At 40.6% G+C, this 23068-nt stretch overlaps 2 protein-coding genes across 2 annotated transcripts in view; both read right to left on the bottom strand.

Annotated features, from left to right (window-relative positions):
• The window catches only part of nxn (nucleoredoxin), a 64215-nt gene extending 43764 nt beyond the window's left edge, over positions 1-20451 (bottom strand). Inside the window, exon 1 of the mRNA XM_078245452.1 lies at positions 19950-20451. Coding sequence (XP_078101578.1) covers positions 19950-20258 — 309 coding nt within the window. The 5' untranslated portion in view covers positions 20259-20451. The remainder of the gene's footprint in view (positions 1-19949) is intronic.
• A 329-nt stretch (positions 20452-20780) lies between these two features.
• txndc17 (thioredoxin domain containing 17) lies at positions 20781-23068 on the bottom strand. The gene is made up of 4 exons (XM_078245351.1): positions 22791-23068; positions 22512-22593; positions 21803-21878; positions 20781-21595 (listed from the first exon to the last, which is right to left on the bottom strand). The coding sequence occupies exons 1-4, from the start codon at positions 22933-22935 to the stop codon at positions 21527-21529; spliced, it is 372 nt and encodes a 123-aa protein (XP_078101477.1). The 5' UTR covers positions 22936-23068; the 3' UTR covers positions 20781-21526.

Here is a 23068-nt window from a genome sequence, read left to right as displayed (position 1 = left end):
AAACCTGGATGGATGTTTAGACAAAAACCGACTCACACAAACAAAGGCAACAAAGAAGGAATGTGACTAAATACTTTTTTTTCTTCCTCTCAGTTTCCCTTGGCTCTGTTTAACATGGAAACTCAACACAGAGACCACAGAGAGCGATATCAAAGCAGATGATAAACAATGCATGACAAACACTCTATATCCTGAAGTGGGGCCTACAGTGATGGCCATCTTGCTGCTGTAAGACATGAAAAAAACATACAAACAACAACAACACTGAAAGGGAGGGGAGCTATAGCTATGCTCCTGATCAGCTGTCGGATATGCCAGATGCTATCAAGGTGCACAAATACAATAATGCGAGCAAAAATGGCACCCACACTGGCATGCAGCTGGGAAATCATACATTTATCTATAATTCAACATCCTAGTCTTCTCATACAAGTTACAGTTAAATATCTAAAAGCATTTAAAATTTCAAAGTATTTAACTTGCATATAAGCAGCTTTGCCGTATTTCCAAACATTTAAAATTTGTGGCAGCTCTCAGCATGATTGGTTGATGTTGACAACACAGTGGGGTGCCTGGCCTATGGAGGGAGCTTGTTGGAATGAGGAGGAGAGGGTTGGTGGTAAAGAGGATTACGAGGGGCCAGTGGCGAGGGGACTATTGTTAGAGCCTGAGAAAGTGTGCAGGAAGAGTGGCACACACTCTGGAAACTAACTCAATACTCTGGCCTCTCTGATGAATAACAGGAAACTGGGAGATACAGGTCTGCACAATAATGCACAGCCATCGCCTATAATCACTGAAATGAATTTAATGTTCACATCTCCATCTTTGCACAGAGACATTTATGAAGATGGGCAATCCGAAAAATGTGTTGAGCATAAAAAAATATACATATCATGGGAGCAATGCAGCATGTGAGTGAACTGCCTGTTTAGCATAATTTTGACCAAAGCGATTGCCTGTTGGCGTGTTTCCATTTTTCAGCGGTTGCGTTTGGCAGGCGGAGATGACAGAGTGCTGCTCATCTGGGAAATGGCTGGGCAGGAAGATGTTGCTGAGAGGCAAAACCCACCATGTCTGTAAATGCAATTATCAAAAAGACCTTGAGCTGCAGACATGAACGATGAATATGTTCTCAATTAAAGCACTACAAATTTGTGACAAAAGATAATCCAAATTATTCCAAATTCTACTTTTGTTATTACACATTAAAAAGGCACTGAAAACATATTTCTTAATCAGCTCCCTACTATGCGTGACAGCGTCCTAATAATGCACTTTTCTGCCAAAGTTAGAAAGGTCTTGATTATTTCACGAGAGGTTTCTGTCTTTACCGATTTCTTTTTTTTTCTTTTTTCTCAAATGGTTTGAAGTGGGCTGGGCTCAGGAGGAAAAAGGGGACGTTACGTACTTCCCTGCACTGATTTGAATGAAAATGTGATGACAGGTGTGGGGTTGTTTGCTCATGTTGCCGGGCCATAGACTGTTGCAGGGATGACGTCTTTTGGTCAATGGGATTTTTCCATTAGTTTTTAGATCATAGCAAAAAATAAGCTCTGTGGCAAACAAACGTTTATGATACTTACACATTTTGTTCAAAGCTGACATTGGGCCATAAACAAACTACACCACCATCTCATGCACAACTAGCTTCCAACTGATTTCTCATGTTCGGTGTGATGACGTTTGTGGTCTCAGCAACCGCCTGTTTTAAAGACACGTACAAGCTTCAAAATTCACGAGTGACTTAGAACAAAACGTTCAAATCTCTGAAGCTTGTGTTAACCTCAGACCTTATTTTGGGCATCTAACCAAAAACCCATTGACTTCCAGATGAGGGAACTGGAAGGGCAAAAATGCAAATTCATTCTGGGTTTTAGGACTCATTCCTGCAGCACTCTATTGCCAATCAAATATGATCAAACCACACCCATACAGTCCTGATGCAGCAGATTGGACTGAGGATGTTTACCCCAAACTTGAAGCCATGAATATATACAGTATGTGCTGGAGAAATACTTCTTCAGGGTCTTTAATGATTGATAATAGCTTAAAAGCCGCTTTGGGAGCTTTTCTCACCTCTGCACCTCATGGAAAAAGAAACAAAACATCCACACGTTTAAAGACCACTGAAAAGAGGAACAAAACACATACATGTCATAAATAGAAAGAAACCTGACCCAGTTTGCTCGTCCTGCTGTCTTTTGTGTTGGTGGGGAGAGGACAGTGCTGCAGGTGTGCAGTCTATAAAAAACAACGTAGCGAAATGGTGTGAGTGCACAAGTGTGTGTCCAAGCCCGCCAGGTTGATAATAAATCTTCGGAGCGGTCCTGTGTCGGCTCCCACTCCGTGTCACAGACGCTGACCATTAAACTTTAAGTGTATTTATTTTTCCAAAAATGGTACCACAGTGCAGCAAATCACTGCTAGGTAGTTATGGCTCCACTTGCTAAAAAGAAATTCTTGAAGCTACATTACATCCTTTGAAATTCTTTCAACGGCTAAAGGAAACAGCTGCAGTTGAACAGTGTTGACTAAGCTAGCATGCTGCAGTCATTATTTCAGTCCTCATGCTGGCATCCTCCTACAGCTGCTCACACTCCACCACTGCAAACACAAAAGCCGGCCCAGGATCGTGGTGGGAGCCTCGCTCTTGTTTCTTGTCTCTCAATCTGCTAATTTAGTGCCAAGTACACAAAATGTACTAACCATAGAATTCATCACTACACCCCAAAACCACCAGCATATTTCCCTCTGGCTTTTGTAAAAAAAAAAGACTGTGACTGGAACAGATTTCCATCATTCAGATAAATAAGCGTTGTATGGGTGTTTGCATAATGAGCAGCAGTAGTGTTATTGTATGGCATAAATGCTGCACAAAAATCTGAAGTTACATTCATAATCACAGCATGGTGATATCAAAGCCGGGTCTGAATGAACATGAAAAGCACAGTAATGTGAGGAATTTTATATGGAATATTATGACACGTAATGGCTGCAAATCATTGGAAATGCACTATTTCCTTTCTTCTTGTCATTGCTGTCTTTCAGCTAAAGAAAAAAAGGTTGCAGGGCTGCCTCTACTGGCTTATTCTGACGAAACCGTAAAACAGGAATCAACAATGAAAAGAAGGAAGCCTAATTAAAAGATGATTCTAGCACAGCAGGTTTGGCGTTCAAGGCCAACATAACTCAAGGGTCTCATAACGGAGGGGAAGCTGAACGGATGAAGGAACAGGGGATAAAAAGACCACCCTCGACAGGAGGCTGTAAAGCAAGAAATAATCGTTGAAAGCTATTTAATTGAGCCACAGTAAAATGTGAACAAACTGTAGGTCACACCTGACTATTACCAAAGGAATATCCGTTTTGATATAATCTACACTCTTGTTCTAGTTTGTCAAGATTCACAGCACTACTCTAATACCAGCAGACTCGAGTTCAAAGTGGTCACACTTGAGAAACCCCAGTGTATTATTACTTAATATTCCAGGACAGTGTGTGGTACACCCCTTTGTCAAACACCGGCAACTTACCAGCCACAAAAGACATGCAATCTGTTATCTCTATTCCTATCCTATCTTATCTATTACACAAACCGCTCAGCTTTCCGCGGAAATATTCAGAGCTTTGAGGCCACGCCAGGTATTTAACTTGGCTCTGCTTTCACCTTCTGAGAATGGATAAAGGAAGAACATGTTAAGGTGGCCTAGAAAGCGAGAGAATGAACAGTCCGTCCCACCTTTAGTCCCAAAGCATTATACATTGTTCTGTAATTCAAACTGTGAAGTCCTTGTGGAAATGACTGTACCTTAAAAAAACTGAACATCACCAATAATAGCCTGTTCGCACGAATTATGCTTTCATATTTTGTGATTATGCCAGTAATTAGATTGTAGTTAGAGTATGCATTATGAACATATCTCCATCCCACTGGTAGATCCCTACCCAGAGTTTTTCTCTCACCACAGCAAAGTTAAGAGGATTCCTCGCACTCACTCAGCCCTCTCAAGCCTTAAGAAGTCCAACTGAGGAAAAGCAGAGTTTCATAAAGCACCTGTGAGAATTTTGACAGACTTGCAGAAAGTTCTGCCAATTTTTTTTCTTCTTTTTAAAAAGTACCTTTGCACAAGGTTTCTATCTGCAGTTCATCTTGACTGCTCAGACAGCGAACACCTGGAGCAACAAAGCGCTGAGGGGAAGCGATGAAGGGATGGAGATGCCTTGGTTTCTCAGGGGGTTCGGACAGCAGAGAAATGATTCCACATGTAGGGTTTTCAGCTACAATGAGATACTCTCTGCACTCTTGAGGAAGAAGCACAGATCAAACCTGTGCCTTCTGGTTTGGGTGTCACCTTTCTCTCTGAGCCTGGTTTCATTCATACCAGAAAAACCTACAGTCATATTTTCATTCGCAACAAAAATTCTTGGTTTTATTCTCCCACTTTTTCAGTCTTTTAAAAACATAGTACATACCTTTCGGCTCTTGCTGCACACCATAATTATATGATAGATGAAAAGGGAGAAGGAGAAAAGGTATATTAACTTGGCAGAAAGACGCAGACATTCCTGACCTTAATCTGGCTTTTCTTTCTGCTTCAGTTCATCAGCTCTGTAAGCTTCTATGGGGGATTGTGTGCACACAAACACTTGGCTACAGATGTGGCTACAATATAGACATTTAATGATCCCAGTATAGTCTATATATTGCAGAAAAAAAGAAAGCTTAGTGACCACAACACACAGGCCGGGGTTGTCAGAGTGGAACCTGCTACCATTGGACTTAAAGAGCACACCTGCTGCTTCCAAAACCAGCAGCGCTGTCAAATGGGCAGGTGGCGAGTGACATACTGGTGAGCTGTGGAGCAGAGGGAGGGTTAAGTATTTTGTCTGTGTTTACCTACTCCCTACACTCGCACGGTCTCCGGGCTCAATTTAACACCTCACAGGCTATAAGTCACATCAGCAGGAAAGGTCTCACTTTAAAGCTTGTAAGTTTTCTGCTTAGTTAAGTTAATTTCCTTCAGAGGAAGAAAGTCAAGTCCAAGTCCACATCTAGGATGACTAGAAAAACAAAATTAATTAGTCTTCCTGTGAAGACGTTAAAAATATTTCAGGGATAGAGATATGTTTTTTATGTGGCTTTTATTGCCTTTATTAATAGGACAGATTCAGACAGGAAAGTGGGAGAGAGAGGGGAAATGACATGCAGCAAAGGGCCGCAGGCCAGAACTGAACACGCGGCCACTGCGACAAGGACTGAGCCTCTGTACATGGGCGCACACTCTACCAGGTGAGCTAACCAGGCGCCCTGGATAGAGATTTTTAGAGATTTTTGGATGCAAAAGTGTTAATTGCTAAGTGTTTTTGTTTTGTTTTAGGAAATCAAAATGTTCATACTGTAGTTGCAAACACTGAATGTGTGTGAAAGTTTAGCAAAAACAACGTGACATATTTTTATGGCCATCCTCACGGGAATGGTCCTTCCGAGGGAACACAGTGACTCTGACTGCAGTAGATGTGACATAAACGTTGTTAATCCAGCCAGCACATACCTCTGTTCATTTCCTGTTGTCCGGTCAAGTCCACACTAGTCGATTGTCGAACTCATACAATCCAATATTCCAGTCAGATTCCCTGTGTTCCCTCAGAAGGAATCACTGCACATGGGGAGGCACGTGGAATGACATTTCGAGCATGTTTAGAGGCTTAAAACAGGTTTAAAACCTGCCCTGTTTAAGCCTGTTGGGTGCTAACGCTAGCAGGAGGATAACACGGTGTAGTCAGCACCGATTGGTTTAGTTCTTCTCTCTACTGACAGCTCTCCACATTTACACCCAACAGAGCTACGGGTTGAAATCGACTGGAATTCTCCTTTAAGCTTTAACCTTTAGTGAACAACGCAGGTCTTATGTGACAAAATCTTATCTCCTCTGTCTCACGACAGGCTCTTTTTATAAATGTAAGTCATAGGGAATGAAAGTAATTAAATTATAAGTCTCAATCACTCCTGGCGCCAGACGAAAGTAATTGCACCTGGAAATTGATTTGAAGACATTTTGCAAATCATAAAAAGTGACATAATGTGGATGTGAACTGAAAATTAGAAATAATATATGAAAAAGCACACACTGTCTCTTAACGTTACCAATAGACTTCCAAATGTGACGAGGAAAAAAAAAAGAGGTGTTTGATGGCTTTACGTCATAGGCCGACCAGGGCTATGCCATTTGGGGAGGGGTCGCTCACTGATCCCCTTTTATTTCTGAAAATCCTAGACATGGTTGTGACCTGCACTTCCTTAGTGCTTTCTGATTAGCCTGTTTGTATTGAAATAAGAGGCTGCTGTGGCCCGCCGTAAGGGTTGAGCAGAGGCTGCTCAGTTTGACCAGCGGGCAGTGGCCGCACACCAGGCCGCCGGATGGTGTTGCTAATAACTTACAATGTATAACTATTATGAGACCGGCCCTCGCAGCCTCTAAACACTACCGGCCCACCAGGAAAAGTCTTGAATCTCCCGATTGCCACTCCGCTACTGGGTGGGTATGTGTAATTTTGTATGATAAAATATAGAATATCAATATTATAAATCAACTGAGTTTTTGACTAAAACAATCACATTTGAATGCCTGTTTTTGTTAATCCAGTAAATTACATAACCTCATAAATGAAGTTATTTTAGTTGTGCAGTCATCCTCACTAATGGGCAACTTTGCCAATAAGGTCCAATACAAACAGAGACATTAAAGGGAGTACACAGTATGTATTGACATATCGCCAAGCCTAGGGTAATGACCGTTACGAATATGACTATCAGGCTTACTAGTAATGGTGGTAGACAAAGCCCCCTGCGTTAAAAGCACAACAAGCACAGATTAAGTCAGTATCTTTAGCTCAACTAAATTCCTTGCCATTCTGCTGGCAAAAAAATACACCAGATATTATCAGGATTTTGAGGTTGTTTTGGCTTGTCGTGGTCCATGGGCACCAACCCAGTTCAACATTCTCACTGGTTCATTAATGTTGGCACGATTCTATGCATACATAAACCCAATCTAGCTGCCACAGGGGCAAATAAGTGAATCCAGAAAGGTCCCTGAAAGAGCCTTAATCAATATGGAATCATGCAATCGGCCTTAAAACGGTACTTTGATGTTATGTTTCCATATAATAAGCCAAATCCAAACAAGGCATGATGAAAGTTGCACCAAATTTAACAAACAAAATATTGAAACGAGAGAAAATACCTCCTCTGAAAATGTGGATACCGCCCCTTCATTAGGATGCAAGACTGACTTTTGCCATAACTCTGTAGGAAAACAATTTACAGATTTGAAGTCTAATTTGATGTTGCATCCAAAGAATGTTCCCTGAATAAGAGCCCCATGACTGCGTTCAGTTATCTCCTCCTCCGCTGGACTCTGAGAAAGCAGCACCCATCATCATGCGCTTCCACACCGAGTAAACAATGTGCGGCACAAGAAAGACGCCGGCCACAACTCTGTGTGCCAGTAATCTCTCTTTGAGGCCCCGGCGTCTCTAATTGCCTGGACACTTGTGTCCGAGGGCCGCTCTCGTTCCTCCGTGAAAAGATGAGACCTCACATGCTCCTTACAACAGGCTTAAGCTGATAAACCCTTTCATTCAACATGGCCGTGGGATCGGTGCTCCGTGCAAACAGATTGGGTAAAAAAAGACTAATCAAAACAGCGATTAGCCCCCAACACAGAAGCAGAGCTAAGCTACGGGGCAACCTCTGCAGGGGGTACGCTCTCTCAACCACTAAACGTGTCTGATGATTCGTGTGAGGTTTTTCTGACGAACACGTTCCTAAGTGCAACTACATGAGCTGGAATATGCGGTGGGGTTTCTATTGAACAAAGACGTAGCATAGTTGATTTCAAAATGGGATGTGTCAGCTGAAACAATTGTGTCCTTTTGATTGTGTCCATTTATACATGTATGCACTGATGCTACATTAATCTTTTGAGGCCCTGATGCTTTTGTACTTGACTTTTTCTATTATTCTATATTTTATTGTTATCAAACACATAAAGCAATGAAGTATGAAGTATTTGTCCTTTGTGAGATCTCTTGTTGTGTTTGTTATGTAATGGCTAATTTTTCTATTTATCTATTGATGTAAAAGGTACCAGCAAGATTTGGGAACATGCCTTTCTATGAATGCATTTTAGCTTGAGTTACTATATAGTGTTGAATTTAAGCTCTATATCTACTGTATATCTATCTATAGTATTTCATGTGGAGAAGTAGTCGGTGCAGACCCACAGTCACCTCCTACAAAAGATGGCTTCTCAGTATGTAACACCATTTGCCTGATGATGATCTAGTACCGAAACGTTGCCAGCTATTACATTTATCTTTGCAAGTTAGACAGTGTGCGGGAAATTTCTTTGTAACTTTTGACCTACAGTACTTGTCCCTCTCCGACGCACCTGTATCTGGTTATAGACGTGCAAAGTATTTTTCTGTTCTGAAAAAATGGCCGGAAAAGACAGGCCAAATGCTAGCATAAAATCCAAGGCTACTTCTTCCCTCAGAGGGTGTTCATTCAATGAGAATCCCTTTCACTCCGATACAGCACCTCCCATGACACCCTTGCTTCCTTTCATGGTTAGTGTTACCCTGCCTACTCAGGAAGATTTCCCTGTTACAGCCGGCAACATTGCCAATACCTCCACACATGCAACCATCAGGACATCATCTGGCCTGCTGCTCTGGTATATTACACAGACTCCATGTGTTTCTCAGCGGCAAGGTCAAGTTGTGTGCTTGTTTACTTTACTTGCTGCAGCTGAAGTGAACAAACAAGCCAGACTTCAACATTCACTAGTCTGTACGGCTACTAAATAAAAAGGCTGGTAGAGTAGATTTTAGGAGTGTGAATCTTGGCTCCATGTCTCCTGGATGTGTAAATATGTATTTTTTGCTAATATAACCATATCAACTTGATACGGTGATAATATGACAATGTTTTGTTGACAGCATATTGCACTGCTCCCGAACATCAATTTTTATGAAAAAAAAAAAAAAAAAATGAATTATTGAATTAAGTCTGCGCTTATGTGGGTTTAAATAGTCTAACAATGTTTGCATCGTAACAGTGAGAGATGTTCACTTCACAGATGCTAAAGAAAAGTCAATGTTTAGGCCAATAGGCTGTTAGTAGAATTAGGACATTTACGAACATAGCGCTCCTAGAAGTAGCATAAAAAAACAAAAAACAAAACAACAACAAACAAACTTATGTTATCAGAAAAATTTTAACAAACTGGAATTACCAACACTAAAATCACTAATTATTACATACAATAGCTGGCATGAACAGGTAAGTCTACACCTGTTCTTATTGTGCTTCGCCACAGGCTTTCAGTGCCAGTTATATTTTGCAGCCAGCTGAAAAATAAACCCAGCTTCATATTGTTAATGTAATGCTACTGATAATACAACAGCATGAATCAATGTATTGGCAACACTGCAGCACCATTATTTGTTTTCCAGATTAACATGCCCACCAGTGACCTTGAGAAATACCTCACAAATGCATTCTAAAGAATCACGTGACTCAGGCGTGCAGACACAAGCCATGACAGATACCAACTGGGAATATCAACATATCCATTTGTCCAAGTAGATATAATGTGCAATTATGTAGTGGAGTGTGTTGTTGCAGTGGTGTCATATAACACAGCCACAGTAAATTCAGTGAACCGTGACGGTTTTGGATATTTAGACTAATAATCAAAATACAAACATATTAAATGGTCCAAATTCAAGAATGCATGTTTGTGTGCAATCTCCTGGAGGAGCAGGGGATAGGTGCGCCTGGAAATGATTCCAAGTGACTCTCCGGTTATTACAAAAATAATGAGCAAACTACAGGCCATGAGATTTACTTCAGCCAGATTCCCCTTACCTGAGTTTTTCTTCGCTTTTACTTAACGCAACATGCCGACTTAGCAAGGACAGCATTTAAATGAGCTACACGACTCCTGAGCCTTGCTGAGTTGTTGAGCTACGACAAAAAGTACTTTTGAAGATGCTTACTTATAATTATTGGTTCTTTCAGCAACTGTTAAAACTCTTAACTTGCTACCATGCTACGCCATGAAAACTGACTGAAAGAGCTGATTGGATATTATGGAAAAGATTCTGCTAGGAAGCTGTCTGCGACCTTTAAGACATATGATATATCCTCAGCTGGCTCATTATCCTGTCGGAGATTAACAGCTCACTGTAAATGTAGCGCCTATAGGAGCAAAGTGAGGATCAACCAACAGTTAGAACCAACTAGTCTGAATTACGTAAAATCTGAAATGTGGAAACATTACCTTAATTTTTTATTATTACATGAATATGAACTATTTGAAACAGTAAAATAATGCATATGCGAACAAGCAAGTTAAAATGAAAAAGAATGGGTGACTTGGCCTGATCTCCCAGTGGAGACTTGGAGCTGGAGTGCAAGTTTCTTTCAGCTGTCAAAAAGACTGTGACAAAGTACTATTTCTGGATTTTAATATCGCTCAGTTTCCTTTGGTGCTCAGTGAGCCTCTTCAGTCTGTCTGTTGCTGAGTGACTGGGCTTGGCGGGTGTGTGAGTGCATGTGCATGGTGACAGGTTTTCATAGGATGTCCCTGACAAGACCTGGCATTTTTATATATATATATATATATTTTTTTTTTTTTTTTTATTATTATTATGAGCAAACCTGGCATATTGAAAATACTATCCAGTCCTGTCAATACTTGATTAAAAAGGAATAGCTCAACATTTTGGGAAATATGCTTATTTGCTTTCTTGACCACCAGTCCGATATTGAAGACATCGCACCTTTATAACATCCCTATCCATTCATGCCATTTACAACTTTTTTCCCCAAAGTCTAGCATATGTTGAAAAATAAATAAAATGAAATCCAAATGATCTCCATCCTTACACAGTATATCATAGGTAGAGCCCGACCAATAAAGGACTTTTAAGGCCGATATTGTTACAAATATTTGGCGATTTAAAAATCCGATATTCCAATATATCGGCCAATATACATTTTAAAAAATAATCCAGAAACGCGTAAGAAAACATAAACAGATTTCGCTAACGTTAGTTATTTGAGTCGTCACTAAAATAATATGATAATGCATTTTAAAAATAAACTTGTTTGTTTTATTGTCTCAACAGAACAGAGGAACATCAAAATATATTAAAATGTAATGTTAAACACGAGTGTAGCCAGCAGGGAATACTGGCCTTATCCTCACATCACAGCAGTTAATGTACATCAGCGGTTCCCAATTTGTTTTTCCAAGTTTGCATTCTTACCACAATCAAAAGGGGCAGAGGCAGGACGTTTCAACCATGTATCCATTACTTTTAGCTATTTCAGGTATTTATACTTTATTTGTAGCTAACTATTCAGCCAGTTATCCATTACTTTCAGCCAACTATTATCAATTGATTGTATTGTCACATGAAATTGTACAAGGTACAATTCCAGTTAATATCAACCTTCCATGTCATCCAGCTCCTGCAACTTGATCCAACTCCAAGATCCTCGGTTTCTTTCAGGTAGGCCTTTTCATTGTTGTCTGTGATCAGGCCTACCACAGCTGTGTTGAGATTGTGTTAGAGTGGAAAGTGGCTACACAGTGGTGTGTACAGAGAGTACAGCAGGGGGATCAAAACACAGCCCTGGGATGCTCCGGTGTTATACATTATTTTTATGTCCCTAATTCAATATCCAATACTTTCAGCTAACTATTATCCATTACTTTTAACCAACTATGTCCAACCATTTATCCATTACTTTTAGCTAACTTTTTCAGGTGTTTTAACATTACTTTGATCACACCAGCTTGTAATCCAAACTGGATGTGTATTCCTCCAAAACACAAATACAGTATTTGGATATGTATTTTATTTTTAATTAGTTGAGCTATTCAAAAATCTTTCCATGACTGCAGCAGATGTACCCTCTGGGCAAGTGGTTGGCATTCAGAATTCAAGTGTAATCAAGCACAGAACAAAAACAAAATAGGTTTAGATCTGTGACAAAACATGATTATTTCAGCAACATTGTAGAAAACAGCCTTGCACTCCAAGAAATTGAGCTACCTTTTTCCTCACTTGGTTGAACTGGATGCTTGTCAGTTGCTAGATAAAAATCCCTTCGCCACATGCAACAGCTGAACGGTAGGCAAGACTGCAGGGCTGGTGCCAGTGTGCCATGCTACATGCTGAGACAGTGGGTCTCTTTGTACGGCAAGCTTCTTTTCAGACAGGAGCAGGAGCTGCAGGAGCACTTACACTTGAATGGAACCACAGTGAGGGGGGGGGGTTACAGCTTCTATATACACACACAACAGTGCTTCCATCCTGGGAGCAGGGTGGTGGTCACATGGAAAGGAAAGGGTTATCGTCCAAGGGGAAACTTGTCACGCCAGAAATGTTCATACTATGAATAAATTTACATCAAATCAACACTGCCACTCACTGATAGAGCAGATATCCTGGAGGAGACAGGTTTTACCGAGTGTCAGAGATAAAGCTGTAACATTTGCAGTGAGTGTAGACAGTCCAAAGCATGCATCCATCATTGTGTCTTCTTTATTTAGCTTAAGAAATATGATCAGCGGTGGTAATGAGGGGGAAACTGGGCAATCACAAAGAGCCAACATTCAATCTAGGAGAGATAACAAAAGGAAGACGAAAGACAGCTCTGGATGGCAGGATGCCCCTGGGGCGGCTATGCTGTTATTATGTTTGGAAGGGGCTGCTGAGCTGCTGTGTGGGGCAATTAGAGACCGGAGGATTGAGTGGGGGAGGGTCCAGGCACAACAATCCGTCCATAAAGTATTCTTAGCACACGGAAAAGGTTGAATGACCTCCCGGATACGGCAGCAATAGCATTAAAAAAAGAACAAAAAAAAGGAAACACATAACAGATGATGGTGGATTTAGGAATTGAAATAACAACCATCTGCTTATTTCCATGGAAAGAAGCTTGGTCTAAGCTGCTTTCCTGTCATCAGTAGAATCCAAAATGAATACCAAGTGATCGCATGCTGACCTTTATGCTGCACTGGTTTGGATGATTTGACTTACAAGTAAGTGACAATTGGGCTGGTTTGGGGTAATACACGCAAGCGGATGAATCATCTGTTGTTCTCATCGAGAGCAACTGCAGACACTGCGGTGAACACATCAGCCATGTCCATTATCTTTAACGTCACTCCGCTTTGGAAAGTCCTGACTGAAAACCGCACAGAGTCATGGAGCAGTCCAGCTGGAGAACACAGGGACAAAGAGGAAAAGTCAATCCCAGAGTATCGTTTCAGATGTTCGTGGACCGCAGACAGAGGTCGAAGCCTTACACCTATTGTGTGTTGTCTTTTAACGGGTAGATAAAGGAAGTAAAAACAGATTGAGTTGCAAGAGGGAATGGTTATTAGACACACACAGTGCGACTGTTCCCTAAACTCTCACTTGGGGTAACTTAAGCCTCCGAACTTCACCTCTGATGAGCTCTCCATTGTCGCCTCTCATAATATTACAGATCTCCCAGTGAAGAGGACACAATGGGCAGTGAAAGGAGACAGTAATACAAGCTTGGTGATGTGAGATGTAACAGTTGGCATTGCCAAGTATCCTGAGCCCTCACAAACACACAGTTTCCATGCCCTCTGGCCCTGAATGGCAGGTGTCTGCCCACATTCTTTACATAAGCTCTTGTCAAACATGGCGCACAGCAACAAGGCCTCACAGCTGCAGGACAATGGAGTCACATTAAACTACAGCACTGCAGCCAGGCATGCACACTTCAAGCCAGAGTCAAGGTAACAGTTTCTACAAGGTCAGCTTATCAAAACTTAAAAAGCGTAACACTAAACCCAATAGTGTGAATTGGAATGTATAAATAGTAGTCATTACAAAAGCCATGGTTCATTTGTATATAACTCCTACTACATGTGTTTAAATAACACCTCTAATCTCATCAGTTCATTAATAGGAAATAAATTATATACAGTACTGTTGCTAAGCTGATCTATATTCACAACCAGTGTTGAGGTTGTTGAGCTGACACAAAACAAATATAAGATCGCAAATATCCAATCAGCTATTTAAAAAAAGAAACACAATCATACCTGAAGCACAAAATGCAGAGATGCAAATCCTTATCAAATAAATGCCAGATGAATGTCTGGAGCACTCCCTGTACTTTTCTGCTGTGTAATAAAGACGTCACGTCATAATATGTAATTTAAATAAAATGACTATCTAGTTACAGGTACTGTATTATGCCAACACACCACTTCCTTTGTCTAAATCCAAGGCAGGCCCCTAAGTATTGTCGACCTGAGCCACATTGGGGGAAGTAAAAAAGGCCCTTATTACTGAGTGTGCATTACACAGTAACCCCTGCATCACAGTTCAGTTTGGCAATTAGAAACTTGAAAAAGAATAATAGTCTGTTTTCATCCAAACAACTTCATTTAGCCTACTATTTCAATTTATAAGGGATTCTTTCTTATAGTTTTTTGTCATACCTTGACAGTTTCGACTGCTGACTCTGCAGTCATCTTCAGAAGCGTCACGTGATGTTGCTGTGACGTCTACTGTGGGTGTGATATATTTAGTTTGTGTCATTCTACCTGCGTGATGAAATGACGCTGTGCCTCCCCGCCGTCCAACGACCCCCCAGGGAACCGGGGGCGGGAGCCCCCCCCCCCCCCGCATGACGGTCCCCCAGACGGCAGGGAGAGTCTCTTTAGAACTGCGTCCCAGGTGTGGGAAAGTTGGTATGCTCCTTCATCCCGGTTTACAGTTCTGGGGGCACGCTTTCGGATCTCCACTGCCTCAGCAATCCAGAGATGGTATTTGTTGCTTTCTGTTCGGGTGATCTTGGCCTCCTTCCAGTTTTTCCCTTTTGCAGTGGTCTGAGATGGCTGATTTCAGATGATCCTGCGCCGCCTTTTCTTTAATTGCATGGGTGCGCGCTCCAGGCGTTTCCTTCTCACACTCTTTTTTGTGTTCGTTCTTGCGTGTACTAAAGGGTCTGCCTGTTTCCCCAATATATGTTTTATTGCTTGACAGGCATGGGATCTGAAGATGACTGCAGAGTCAGCAGTCGAAACTGTCAAGGTATGACAAAAAAAACTTTAAGCCTGTCGTATAAGAAGAAAAAAAAATCACTTATAAGTCTGTTTTCATGTTATTATAGTGTATAGCAAAATACATTCTAAATGTGTGTGTATGTAAATAGAATAAAGTACTGATTCAAAAAATTTGCAGCAATATCAAGTGTTCTTTTAGGGTTTCATGAGTCGTCTAATCTGCCAGGGTCAAATGCCTTGAAGTAGGATTATCTTATTTTCCATTTAGTCCCAGAGCCAACTTCATATTAGGCTACTTACTAAAGCCTCTGCACTTTGATCAGAGTAAGGAATCTAAAAGAGCGCCACCGTTTAGGTTAACAGCTTTATTTGGTGACCACACTCACCTATCATCTGTGTTGTTGGTAACCAATGTAGGGCTGCTGCATTGTGGAGTGACTTAGTTTTCACTCTGCACATGTCATCCTTAATTAACCTTCCTAGCACAGTCCTTGAATCTCATGCGTTCTGCCTATTTTAGGAAGATCTATTCATTTTACTTCCAATTCTCTTTGAAATATGATTAAACCTACTGTTCTGGGGCAGGCAGAAATGTTTTATGTTTTGCCTACTACCTACCTGGGGATCTTAAAAACCTCAGTTTGATATCCCGCTGATACCATCCATGACGTTTGTTCCCATGAGCTGGAGCACAGGCATGCTAAGCAGAAACTGGTGACGAGTACACCCTCTCTGAATCCTACAATTACATTTCTAAAGCTCTCAATTACAGATGTTCCACATCACAAAAGCCTCAAAAATGTCACAGTCTGTTGACGTTATTAGCCCACTCTGTGCGAGTGAACACAACAAAGGAGAAAACATCTAATAATACAGGCCCACAAAAACTAAATGCAACACTGGCAGATCAAGAGGAGAGGGAAGTACCACATGCAGATAAAACATTCTGGCCCTTATTTTAAGCCATTTCTACGGTCACAGTGCAAAGAGCCATGATTGACAGCACTGCCGTTTTCAGCAGATCAGTGACATATTGATGAAAGGTATCCTTAGCCCCTCTCTGAAGCCCCTCACACCCTCAGCCCCTGGCTGTGAGCCGAGTGAGCGGGCGTCCTTTTTCTGGGGGCCGGCTACAGAGCAGAACCGCTAACCAGGAGAGGTTGAACGAGAGGCCTTTCTCCCCCCCCCTCCGACTCCTGCAGGAGCAGCTCCGGCTGCTTCTCAGCTTGTTCTCCCCTCTTTGGTCAAGTTGGGATTTCGCATCGCATTGGCCAAGGCTTTAATTGATTTACATGAAACTCTCTTACTCCTGCTGCACAAGTCCATGTAAGGCAGTGCCAGCAAGCCAAGACAGCCAGACAGCTGGCCTTCCCTGGACAACAAGCAGACCTTCCACTTACAGAGACCGTGCTATTCGAGGATTCCCCGAGACAAATACTGATATCCTTTATGCTGTGCAGAAACACTGTTCTGAACTCTTGGTCTGCTTGGCTTTAAGAGTGACACCAACTTCAGAATGGAAAATATGAAATGTACTACTGATATTTTCCACTCCATTAAGCAATCTTTAACTGACCCAAGTGTAACCTTTATAGAACCACAATAGGTCGGTCAGACATGCACAAGAGGAAATAACAAGGCTAATTGGTTACACAACAGTTTTAAACCTTTTTATAAGAAAAGATTAAACAAAGCTTGGCCTCGACTTTAAGTTAACAACACCAGACTTTCCTTTCTCTCTGTATTTCAAATCAAGAATATTTTCCCTGCTTGATTAAATAAACATTTCCTGCAACAGGAAGGCCTGGATAACCCCCGAGTAAAAAGAAAAGAGGACATCCTCCAGTGAGAGATAGATAGCCAAGTCAGTACAGGGCAGAGGAGGGGGAAGCGGTGGTTGAGGTACAGTCGGAGATTCTTGGTGGGCGGCGAGGCTCTGAAAGAGCAATTGCATCCTTCAGGGAATAAGCTCAGCTTGCGCTGAGTCAAATAGAGCCAGAGAGGAGAGGTGAGAGGGCCACTTAGTCTGCAGACCAACAACATCAGCACCGCCCTCCATTCAGACATGCCAGGACATCTTTAGCTGTCTATCTTCCTTTGGTACTCACAGCCAAATGAGACACTTTGTTGTCCAATTTCATCGCCAGCTGACTTCACACTTCCTCATTTGCAAAATATGAATCTCACACTAAAAGTAGACACATCTAATCATAGCCAACAGATTAAAATGTGTGCATTTTTGTCCTGAATTGACCACCTTGTGTTTCACCAAGAAGACTCACAAATCCCCACACAATACGCAATTAATTAGGGCTGCAACTAGCAATTATTTTCATTATATTCATGTTTTGATTAGTCAATTCACTAGTTTGTCCAAAATATGTCAGAAAATAGTGAATAATATCCATTATAAAAATTCCCACAGCACAATATTTGGTATTTGTGCCTGGAAAATTACTAAAACGTATAATAGATTATCAAAACAGTTGTTGATTAATTTTATGTTCATCCACTAATCGTTGTAGCTTTACAACTAATTATGCCAACTATCCAGAGTAAAAAAGTAAATCAACTACCTGAATTATGAATAAAAAGGTTAGTCTCATGAATGCACAGAATCCAGCATACAAATCTGTACCATTATAATAAAATTGCAAAGCCAACATGCATAAATCCTAAACTGGGTAGGGTAACGACATGCTCTGCAAGTCTCTGGAGATGTCACATTTATAATATAATGTTACAGTACTAAAGCTGCAGACGGAAACATGTATTTCCACTGCTGTGTTTTAATGGTGAGAGAGAATAGGCCGAAAGGTTGGATGAAGCCCAAACTGAACCAAAACTGCAGGCCTTTGCAAAACACAGACACACAACCGTGTTTTTCTGTTCTCATCAGGCCGAGGCAGCCAGTGGACCACCAATAAGAGCATGAACAATGGTGATGTTGATGCCACAGCTATCCTCCACAAGCAGTTAGAAACACAATAAGGCTGCACTGTGGCGATGGATGTGCTCCGCCCAGACAACAACAAGACAACCCCCCACTCCCCTGTCATCTCGGAGCCTTTTTACGCCTGGACTTCATTATGTGTAATGGAAATCATCATTGGCAATCAGAAAGAATTTACAAGACAATGACAATGCAGTCCAAGTCATGCCTCACCTACACACAGAGCAGATACGTGGTGAGACTGAAAAAGATGCATCCTTTCTGACAAAATATACAGACTGTGTCAAAGACAAGAAGTTGGCTACTAAAGATTTTAGGCCACTATGTTTTTTCTATACGCATATTGTATGACATGACCAAGGTTACAAATATTTTTAACGGCCATAGACTATTCTTTTATATATTTTTTCCTCTTAAAAGTATAATCAGGCCTTATCTTAAAAAGCAAAAGGGTCCATTTTTTTTTTACAATTTTTAATCCATAGAAATCTATTTTACTTTGCAAACAAAATGAGCATTCACCGACATGACTGATACGATGCAAATACAACTGACCACACACACACACACACACACACACACACACACACACACACACACACACACACACACACACACACACACACACACACACACACACACACACACACCATTTGAAAATACTTCATGTTTATGCAGCTGCAAATGTACTAACTGGTAAAGGAAACCTCTACTCTAGCATATATATTATATATATATATATATTATGTATTATAGTAATTTATCCACAAGATGCTTGAGGGGGAGTTCTGTTTTGTGTGGCGGTTTTAGTAATAAACAAAAGAAACTGTCTTAAATAATAACACTGCTTAAAATCATTAATCAAAATATTAGTTTAGAGTCAAATTTATAAAGAAGATAATAGTAATACCCTCAAATAAAAATATGTATTTACTTTGTCCATTTCTAATGAAAAGCAAATATTTACACTACATTTTCAAAGTAAATATCACAGAAAAATAAATCCAAGCCTCATGATTACAAAAATTAGGGAAATATAAAAGAACTTAATAAGTGAGATGAATCAAAGTACAGAACTAGAAATCCTCCAAGCACATCATCAGGAAAAACTATAGATGAGATGTCAAAATAAAAAGGACCTTCACTGGGCAGACTACACATGCAGCTACATGGAGAATATGATAGATGCAAATGTAACAGGCTTCTGAGATGTTTATAGCCAGTAAGCATTCCTTCAACAGAAATGTTAGTCAGTGGAAAGACAAAAGGAAATGAAGTCTCCTCTCCTGTTAATAAGTTAGGAATGTCTGGTCTGCCACATCTAGATGATCTTGATAACATTTAAGTCAGGATAAGTAGGGACAAATGGTTCCTTCACTAGCTGCAACTTTTATCAAATGGGTGAAACATTATTCTTTTTTAAATGACATAGCTAATATAGCCCATTTCCTTGCAAACACTGCTGACATTTCACAGACCATTTTCATTTTCCATTGGCTGTGGCTTTCATTTTTTTAAATCCTGACTTTATTAAATTGTATTTTCTGTATAATAGTCTGTGTGTGTGTGTGTGTGTGTGTGTGTGTGTGTGTGTATGTATTTATTTTATTTTTTAATCAATAATTAGATTTAGAGGTTTTGGAGGTTATTCAAGATGACAGCAGCCAAGGGAATCTGATTAAATAGAGGTTAATGTTGTAAGGAAATCAATTGAATGACCCAAATTAAATCAAATACACCTGCACTGACAGAAGACGCAGATATGACATATTAAAACACAGCCCACTAAACACAGGGGAACCTCTTCAGAGAATAAGCACTGCTTTGGCGGTGTTCCTCTTCATCACCACAGCCCATCTTACCTTTTTGTGTCTGTCTTTGAAAGGTAAGGCAGGCCATGGCATCTCCTGCAAAAAGTCTTGCCAGTGTTTCTGGTCCTGATCAGACGAGATGAAGACGATTTCCAATTTGTCCTTATGTTCAGACGCCTTTTTGAACCTGCTGTAAAACTCGCACAGGCTGCCGTTGAACTGCTTGCACGGGGCGTTCAGGCTGCATCCGAAGAAGAGCCCGACCAGGGATAGCTTGGCGCCCAGCGACTGCACATCCACCTCGGCTTTCTCGCTGTTGACGAGCCGCTCCCCGAATAGACTCACCAGAAACTCCGACATCGCGGCTACAGTGCTCGAACACACAACGTTACCCTCAGCTGAGGTTGCTGCACATGTAACCGCTATGTTCAGGCGACACCCAGCACTTCCTCCACCGCCAACGTGAGGTTTTAGGTGAGCTCCCAGCCCCTGTGAGGCGTTGTGGTCTGTTTCACCGCGGATCGTCCTCCGGTGTGAGCGCTGTGCAGGAATGCGCTCCGCTTTAAATCGCCCTGACTGCAACAGCGGCCCACCCCCCACCCCACCCCACCCTCTCAAGCATACACTTTAATCATGATTCTATTTACAAAGGTGACACTTTATCACCATTTCCTTTTTCTTTTTTTGATGTGTTAATAATAGAAAATGCAGCTTAATTATTTTAATGTCTGTGTTTACATGTTTTATATCCCCTAACTTCACTAAATTTCAGATTAGAAGCAGCTGGATTCTAGGTTTCAACTCAAAATGACATTTTATTAAAAGCTTGGAATGTGTTCATTTAACAAGCTTCATTAGGCAACTCCACGAGAAATTCTGCAATTTTCAAAAAGATAAGGCTGGGGTAAAACCACCCTTTATTCCTGTGGATATGCTGCCATGTAGTGTTCACAAGAGGAAACGCCCTGGGCTGCAACAGAGATTCTGGCACAACGTCACATAGTATAGCATGAAAATGGTGAAAAACACTTGTCATATGAATAAAATCTTTGTCCAAACAACCACCCCCCAGAACAAAAATAATCAAGAAAAACGTTGTGAGATGCATGTGTGGCCTTCATCAAAGTCATACAACACATTACAAAGAATGCTTTCTCCTGCTACAAAAGTACATTAAGTGTTACTTTATTTGGGTCCTACTACCAAAAAACAAAAAAAAATCACATAAAAAATGGTCACAATAAAGAAAATCCTAAAATGTTTTTTATAATTAACTTGTGTGTTAAGATTAACATTACATTTCAAGAAATGTATCAAACTCAGATTACAAATCAGGATTGAGTGATTACACATAAAGTAGCACAAGAAGAATTAGTAGGAGTATACATTGATTATACGTGTTTGTCTTTGCAGATGTTCCAGTACAGAATTAATTGAATAGCTGTGTCTTACAGAGGATGCTCGATATTTTGGTTGTCAACTTACACAGTTGGTGATTTGCATCAAATTACAGAAGGATATGTACCTTGTGCATGGTTGTCAATGATGCTGGAATTGAATGGTGGAAAAATGTACTGTTTAGCAGTAGAGAAATGATGAAATGACCGATGTGAACAGCGCAGGCTCCCTCAGTCCTCAGTGAACATCATCCTCACCAGATCTGCTTTAAAGAGTTCTTCCTCCACCAACTTCTGAGGCTGAAACAGGATAACAGGGGGGTGTTACAGGTACATTCACTCCCTAGACTACTCTAGCTACAGTCATATTAAACAAAGAGAATGGTTTTTTACATATACATTTCATAAGAAACATTTCTATACATGTTTTTTTCTGCAAAACATTTTCAGTAAAACTTGTTTTAGTCTAATCCAAGTCAATAAAATAGTCAAGCAAATTATTCTTACTGTGCCATATCGCAGCAGAGTGGGAACTCCACTCAACTTTAGTGTCTTCTTGAAGTCATTATTTGAATCCTTCCAACTGAAGCATGAAAAAAACATTATTACACAGCTGAAATTATTCTCCAGTACTACATCTGAAAGAGCACATGGGAAGGCTGAAGAGGATTTTCAGCTTTCCATGATGAAGCTATTTGCAAAAATCTGAACTGTTTCAGGGGAGTAAATGATTATGAAATCTATGATATAAGCATTACTTGGTGCTCTAATTTATATTATACATTTACACATAAAATTGTATAGAAATCCCTTTTTTGTAGCATTATGGCCAGATCTAATTGTTTGTATGCAGATGGTTAATATGTGATACAGATTTATGACTGTAGGGGTGTAATTATCACAATACCAAAGTCTTTGAAGCCCCTCAAAACATAATAGTTTTCAGTAATTTATCAAGTATTACTGGTCAGTGGCTTCACAAATACAAAGGATTACTTGCTTTTCATTTAATACCGTTTTCAAAAGCATGTAACATCAAATCAATTTTGTCAAACTGGCAAATTGTAAATTTTAAAGTTGTTATACATTGAACTCTCTTTACCTTTGTTTGCCATTATCTATCATATTTTATAGAGCAGCTGTTTAAAAATAATTGAACACCTAATATGGTGTGCTCTCTTGTTTTTCATAAATGAAAGCAAAGTAAAATACTTACTAGGCCCTTTCTCCAACTTGACAGTAGATGAAGACAGAGCCCTCAGGAAGATGACTCATCTCTCCTCTAACAACTGGCTCCGCTGAAAGGGAACAAGGGACGGGAGTGAATGCACCACACGTTTAATAACAGCAGTATACTATCTAACTAACGTTGCCAGAACAATGACAAGTTTGTCACATACGGGCACATGAGCCATACATTTCAATCAAGTCTCCGCAAAATTAAAGTACAAGCATCTATTGGCGATATTATATATGGTAACTGCAGGTACGTTACCTTTCACACAGTCTGGACACCAGCTCTTTCCTTGGGCGTCTTTATCACCAGAGAAATAAGCAAAAATATCTTTTCCTTTTCTCTCAGACACAGCCTGACAGAATTCATCATATCCGCGCACAGTCACTTCTTCGTAGTGGGGCATCGTTTAGACCGAGTTAGTGTGAAAATGTACTACCTTAAAAAATTAGACTACGAAGCACTAACCACAGTTATTAGAAATACTGCTCTTCTGAACACTAGACCTGGTAGAAATACTCCAAATGTGACACTACCAC

This window comes from Sander vitreus, chromosome 3, assembly GCF_031162955.1.
Source record: "Sander vitreus isolate 19-12246 chromosome 3, sanVit1, whole genome shotgun sequence".
NCBI classification, from domain to species: Eukaryota; Metazoa; Chordata; class Actinopteri; order Perciformes; family Percidae; genus Sander; species Sander vitreus.
Note: the sequence above shows the minus strand (reverse complement) of the source record. Positions and strands in the feature narration are given on the sequence as shown.